The sequence below is a fragment of the Haliotis rubra genome, unplaced genomic scaffold (assembly GCF_003918875.1).
Source record: "Haliotis rubra isolate DU_JTF1 unplaced genomic scaffold, ASM391887v1 Scf1731, whole genome shotgun sequence".
NCBI lineage: Eukaryota > Metazoa > Mollusca > Gastropoda > Lepetellida > Haliotidae > Haliotis > Haliotis rubra.
Genome location: NW_025765705.1, coordinates 23,936 through 31,545, shown reverse-complemented (window position 1 = coordinate 31,545; position 7,610 = coordinate 23,936). Strand labels below are relative to the sequence as shown.

The 7,610-nt window shown below is 41.0% G+C and overlaps 1 protein-coding gene across 1 annotated transcript; it reads left to right on the top strand.

The window, feature by feature from the left end:
- The first annotated feature begins 549 nt into the window (after positions 1-549).
- LOC124272830 (histone-lysine N-methyltransferase EHMT2-like) lies at positions 550-3,383 on the top strand. The gene is made up of 3 exons (XM_046708051.1): positions 550-799; positions 1,249-1,305; positions 2,596-3,383. The coding sequence occupies exon 3, from the start codon at positions 2,655-2,657 to the stop codon at positions 3,381-3,383; it is 729 nt and encodes a 242-aa protein (XP_046564007.1). The 5' UTR covers positions 550-799; positions 1,249-1,305; positions 2,596-2,654.
- Positions 3,384-7,610: the final 4,227 nt, after the last annotated feature.

Below are 7,610 nucleotides of genomic sequence, written 5' to 3'. Positions count from 1 at the left end.
CTGACTGCGGCGTAAAACTCAATTCACTCACTCACTGTGTGTAAGTATGGATGGGTCCATCACGATTGACGACAGCACTTACAATTTACCAACTTGTTCTGTGTATCGTAGATATTTTCCTTGTTTTATTTCTGTTATTGACGGAAAGAAAAACAGTAAACTGTTGATATCATGGTTTGAGGAAATATTGACACAAGTGTGTAGTTCTCGACAATCGAGGCAATTTAAGTATACACAGTTCTGTTTTACCACTATTTTCTAAAGGTATTCGTCAGTTAACGAGAAACACTGTCTGTTTGAAATGTGGCCTCGAAGGCTGTCACTGATGAGGTTACAACACGCGACTACGTGACTCCTATTTACGGGTAATTGATGTACGGGTGTGCGTGTTTATGAATCACTTTGAGATCCGGTTTCTAGGCTTGATCATAGTAAACCATGTCAGTCATTATGAACGTTCGCCTTAGTTTTCAAATAATAGCACTGATGGGAGCAAGCGTATGCAGCATTTTCATTATTTTCATTATTTAGAAAATACGACAGTAATATGACAAGTGTATAAAGTCCAAGCCATTTGAGCTCACGAACCCCCTTCTGCCAGACTCGAACCCAGACACTTCCATTCCTCCAGTGAGTCATTTTGGAGATTGCAGGAACAGACTTCCATCTGAACGGGTGGAAAGAAATACCATACACATAAATCAACATATTATATTGTTATTTTCAGCACCTGTCTCGGAAACACAGATAGAGAGCGGTAGGCGAGAGACGCTGCGGGGATCCATCCAAGGCGATAGTGGTGGGTAATGTTACGTTTTTATGTATATGATGTTATCTAAGGTGAATTTGTTAGAATGATTTTCTTAGTTGACCCACGTACTTTTTAAATAACCTCATCAATAAATAAAATGACAATTTTATATTCATAAAATCCTTTTTTTAAATTGAACAATGACACGGCGACTTACTGGAATGGCGTGTTATAACCACCCAAGAACCATCACACAAGACCATCTAACTGCATTATGAATAATACCCTGAACATATGTTTAGCAAAAGTACTGGTGCACTGGTGTAGCTGTTTCCATGTCAACTCCTGTAGGTCTCTGACGAGAACCACTTTGTGTTGAAGTATTCTACATGACATGTTCTGTGTTGAAGTATTCTACATGACATATTCTGTGTTGAAGTATTCTACATGACATATTCTGTGTTGAAGTATTCTACATGACATATTCTGTGTTGCAGCCAGGAACGAGGGGATAGCACTGATACCTGGGTCTTCACAGGAGTCTGATGTACACGGTAGGTGGGGGAATATTGTGGACCAGATGTGCTAGTCGCATTGTGTATACAATAATACTATACATGATATATTGTCAGCTCATCAGATGTGTAAGAAAGCATTTTCTGTTTCAAAAACAAACCATTGTGTCATCTCGTGGAGAGATTTATCGTTTGTGAAATTATCACTTCATATAGAATATATTCTTTACAATGAGGTAGTCCTCTGTAATCTCACATCAGCGGGGATACACCTAATCAGCACAATACCCTTTGTATATAATGTCAGAATACATTCAATGTATATAATATCAGAATACATTCAATGTATATAATGTCAGAATACATTCAATGTATATAATGTCAGAATACATTATATGTATATAATGTCAGAATACATTATATGTATATAATATCAGAATACATTCAATGTATATAATGTCAGAATACATTCAATGTATATAATGTCAGAATACATTCCATGTATATAATGTCAGAATACATTATATGTATATAATATCAGAATACATTCAATGTATATAATGTCAGAATACATTCAATGTATATAATGTCAGAATACATTCCATGTATATAATGTCAGAATACATTCTATGTATATAATATCAGAATACATTCAATGTATATAATGTCAGAATACATTCAATGTATATAATATCAGAATACATTCAATGTATATAATATCAGAATACATTCAATGTATATAATGTCAGAATACATTCAATGTTTATAATATCAGAATACATTCAATGTATATAATGTCAGAATACATTCAATGTATATAATGTCAGAATACATTCAATGTATATAATATCAGAATACATTCAATGTATATAATGTCAGAAGTGGGCAGACCACTCTCCACACACACACAAAACTGTGTTAGAACTGTTAGATGACATTCTATTCATGTAAATGACTAATGTGTGAAAAACATTAACTAGTTCTTGTGATCCCTGTACACCCGCCATGTTGCTGCCAGTTCTTGTGATTCCCTGTACACCCGCCATGTTGCTGTCAGTTCTTGTGATTCCTGTACATCCGCCATGTTGCTGTCAGTTCTTGTGATCCCCTGTACATCCGCCATGTTGTTGTCAGTTCTTGTGATTCCCTGTACACCCGCCATGTTGCTGTCAGTTCTTGTGATTCCCTGTACGCCCGCCATGTTGCTGTCAGCTATACTCCATGTATAGATGATGTATCGAGTGTTTTGTATCATCAGTGTAAGATGTGAACAATGTAGCTGTAAGATGAAGATGTCCGACTGAGTACAGAGTTTACTTTGTGTTACAGCGACACCGACACCAGCACGGAGAGACGCCCAGGCAGACGCCGACCTCCTTGCCACCTTAATGAAGGGGAACCTGGCGGCGGTAAAGCGGATCCTGGACACATGTCGGGCTGACGTCAACTGTAGAGATGTGGGCGGGAGGACACCGGTGATGGAGGCAGCATTTAGGGGACACGGGGATGTTGTGGAGCTCCTTGTGAGTCGAGGTGCTGATGTGTCACTGGTGGACGATCTCGGTGACAACATCCTTCACTGCGCCTGTAGGGGAGGAGACAGGGAGACAGTGGAGTTTGTCCTGTCTCTGGACGGGGTGGACATCAACAGTAGAGGACAGGGGAGCAGGATACCGGTGATGTGGGCAGCACAGTGGAGACACAGGGATGTGGTGGAGCTCCTTGTGAGTCGAGGTGCTGATGTGTCACTGGTGGACGATGGCGGTAGGAACACCCTTTACTGGGCCTGTCGGGGAGGAGACACAGAGACAGTGGAGTTTGTCCTGTCTCTGGACGGGGTGGACATCAACAGTAGAGGATGGAGGAGCAGGACACCGGTGATGGAGGCAGCATGGTGGAAACACAGAGATGTGGTGGAGCTCCTTGTGAGTCGAGGTGCTAATGTGTCACTTGTGGACTATGACGGTAACAACATCCTTCACTGGGCCTATCGGGGAGGAGACAGGGAGACAGTGGAGTTTGTCCTGTCTCTGGACTGGGTGGACATCAACGTCAGGAACAACTACAGGCAGACAGCGGCCGACGTGGCGAGAGTCACGTGGTACACAGTGGAGTGAATGTAGTGTTGATGTAGACAGTGATTGAGGACATGTCGTTACTGACACTGACGTGGTTCGTGCCGTTCAAGTCGTCGCGTTGTTTATAACTCAGTATAAAGGTGAGAATATTTGTTGTGTTTAAGGAGAAATAAAACTTGTTGAGAACATTTTAAGACATTTTTTGTTTATGGAACTTTACATGATCAGTTAAGGATATTGTTGCCTGTAAATATTGATGATATATCGTTGATATATGTACCCTGCATCTCGTTATTAGTTCTGTTTTAATTATGTGTGATAATTTTCTCATTAATCGTGAAACAGACAACAACAAACTGTTTGTTTACATCTCGCTGCACTCTGTGACCTGCTGATGACGTCATAGTATTGCGAAGACAGCCACCGCCCCTCATCTCTGCGAGGTTGTTGTGACGTGGAGCCCATTTCTGGTGTCCCCCGCCGTGATGTTGCTGGAATATGGCCAAAAGCGGCGTAAAACCAAACTCAGTCAGTCAGTCAGTTCTTGTGAGGTTACATTCTAGATCTAATTAATAGCACACTGAGCCGCTTGGATTCATTCATGCGAAACAAAAGTGCAGCAATGTTGGAGCGTGTTGAGTATTACGAATAGGTGACTATTTAAAGAAATTATTTCAATAACTTTCTCTTAACGTGCCGATTGATACAGCTATCAAACAATCCTGTTGTAATATCAAGTCTATTGACAATGATGAGTTTCGAAGAGATCTTGTAAACTCTGACTTACTCCAAGACCCCCCGGATGATGTAAACCAACTTGCTGAGTTGTATTCATCCACATTGTCATCTCTCTTAGATAAACATGCTCCATCAGCTCTGAAGGAAATCATTGTCAGATCAGGGACTCCTTGGTATAATGAGCAGGTTCTCTTAGCCAAGCGGAAACGCAGAGCTGCAGAGAGAAAATGGCGGAAGAGTCGCCTTGAAATTCACCGTCAGTTGTATAAGTCTGAGCAGAACTCTTGTGCTAGGGCTCTTAGAGGAGCCAAATCCAGTTCCAGTTACTGTACCAAGAAACTCTCTGACAATGTGAAAAATCCTTCCTTCTATCACAAATTCATGGGATCTCTACTTGGCAAGAAGAATGATACCCCATTACCACCGTCCACTAATGACAAGGATCTTGCTGACAATTTTTCAGCCTACTTCTCAAGTAAAATTGAAAATATCAGGAAAAGCTTTGACCAAACATTTCTTGACACACAGGATCCTTCAACATGTCCACCCGATGATAGGATCTGCCTGGACACCTTTGATTCTTTCACTGCACTCATCAAACGGTCAAAAAAGACATTGTGTCTTCTCGATCCGATGCCAACTCGTCTCCTTGCTGACTTTTTGGAGACTCTTTTGCCAGTTATTACGAAACTGATCAACTTGAGCTTAGTTAATGGTTTCTTTCCAGAGGTGTTCAAGCAAGCTGTGGTAAAGCCATTACTTAAGAAAGACAATTTGGATATCAATACTCTCAAGAATTACAGACCTGTCTCCAACCTTTCTTTCCTTTCCAAGATCCTTGAACGTGCAGTTGATGTCAGACTCAGATCCTATCTCTCTTCAAATGATTTTCTGAACAGATTCCAATCAGCCTATCGTCCTAGGCACAGTACTGAGACCGCCTTACTTCAAATTCTGAATAACCTGAGATGCCATGCGGACTTGGGTAATGTGTCACTTCTCCTCTTGCTTGATCTCTCAGCGGCGTTCGACACGGTCAACCATCAGAAGCTCCTTAGCCGTCTTCAGGATGACTATAACATACAAGATCAAGAGTGAGTCAGTGCACGAAGGCAATTAGTTCATGGATGATGACAAATGAGCTGAAGCTCAATGATGATAAGACTGAGGCTATGTTGATTGGCACATCGCAACGTCTGAAAAGGATAAACTCTACGGACATCACAGTAGCCAACTCAGATATCCCACTTTCATCCAGTGTGAAAAACCTAGGTGTTTATCTTGATCCTTGTCTCACCATGGAGCAACATGTCAACCATCTCTGTAGAGTAGGCTACTTCCATCTCCACTCTATTGGTAACATCCGCCATCTTGTAACCACAGATGCTGCTAAAGTTCTCACTCAGTCACTTGTTCTCTCCAGGATTGACTATTGCAATAGCCTACTGTTTGGAATCTCCAATGATCTTCTCTTCAGACTTCAAAAACTTCAGAATGCTGCCGCCAGAGTTGTCACTAAAACATCCAAATGGACTCACATAACCCCAATCCTCCAGAGTCTGCATTGGCTGCTGGTTGAAGCAAGAATTCATTTCAAGATCTGCACTCTTGTTTTCCGCTGCAAACACGGCCTAGCTCCTCCATACCTCTCTGAGATGTTGACAACATATATGCCTGCCCGTTCTCTCCGCTCTCAGAATCAACATCTTCTCTCAGTTCCCCAAGTTCGTATCAAACACTTTGGCCATAGGTCATTCATATTTGCAGCACCAACCCTATGGAACAGTCTTCCTACTCCCATAAAAAAATGCTTCATCCCTAGAAGCATTCAAATCGGGACTCAAAACCTTCCTCTTCAAAAAAGTCTACAACCTATAACTGCGAAATATTCTCACGGTTATTTTTGGCTAATTGTCATATCTTCCTCTTGAACTCTAGTGACTCTTTTTATATGTAGCGCTTTGAGCATGCTCTGGATGGACTATGGCGCATAAGAAATATCCATTTATTATTATTATTAGTGCCATGTATAAAAATAAATGAACTAACATATTCAGCTACTACATTCTAATATGAAAAAAAAGGCAGACACCCGGTGTCTAATTCTCACATTTGATAGTATCTTCAAATATAAGGAAGTTACTATAAAAACTGCACCATGCTTGTTTTATGTATTTTGCAATGTCGGAGAACGAGGACATTGGTATGTTCATTAGTAGAGCGGTTGAGCAGCGCTACGTGTACATGTACGCCTACACGTACGCGTACACGCTACCAAACTTTAGTGACCGTGAGTAAATCTTACTTGCACGGGTACATGTGCTGGTATATGTAAATCGACTTTTGATTGGTCCAATTTTCCGACTTAAACCAGTCTGTAACACGCTTACAATCGTGTGAATTTAGTTAGTAATGGCGGCAAATATAAATGTTTTGGCTGCCGTGGAAGATAACTATGGTATTTTGTTGCTTTCTGCTTTGAAAGAAGATGATACTTTTTCCGACAGATATATCAAACTACATGAACTCAGTGCCTATCAGTGCCGTAAGTGCTTCAGATTTACTAGAGAAGATGTATTCACACTTGAAGAAACCCTACTGCTACCTGACGAATTCCACTGCTCGAATCGTACAACTTGTTCAGGCATTGATGGTCTGTGCATTCTCCTTAGAAGACTCTCTTATCCAAATCGGCTTGAAGACTTAAAACACTTTTTGGGGAGATCGACTTCAGTATTGTCGCACATTTTTAATACTGTTTTGAATTACATTTATAACATGCACAGTAATTTTCTAGACAATCTGGACAAACCTTGGCTATCACATGGGCATCTAGAAGATATGTCTCGATCCATTCATTACCAAGTTTCACCTCTCACTAACTGCTGGGGGTTTATTGATTGTACTGTGCGACCGATATGCCGGCCTCAACAAAACCAAAAACTCGTTTTCAATGGACATAAACGTGTACATGGTTTGAAGTACCAGAGTATAGTAACACCCAATGGAATGATAGCCCATTTTTATGGCCCCATTGAAGGCCGACGCCATGATGCTTGTATGTTGAGAGAAAGCGAGGTTGAAAATGACATGTCAGAGAATATGACAACTTGAAACAATGATGTGTTTTGTGTATATGGTTACCCAGCGTATTTCACCTTACATAATAGGGCCATACAGAGGAGGCGTGGTAACAGCGAATCAAGCTCTATTCAACAACAAGATGTCAGCCGTCAGAGTCTGTGTTGAGTGGACATTTGGCAAGTTGCTCACACTATTTGCATTTCTAGATTTCAAGAAGAACCAAAAACTGTAGTTGCAGCCAGTTGGTAAATACTACAAAGTTGCTGCTATCCTTACAAACTGCCACACTTGCCTGTGTGGAAGTGAAACTAGCTCTTCTTTCAGCTGGATCCACCATCACTTCAAGAATACATACGCACCTAAACCAGATTATAACTGTTTGAGACCTGTGCTTTCATGTAGAGTGAGTGAGTATGGTTTTACGCCGCTTTAAGCAATATTCCA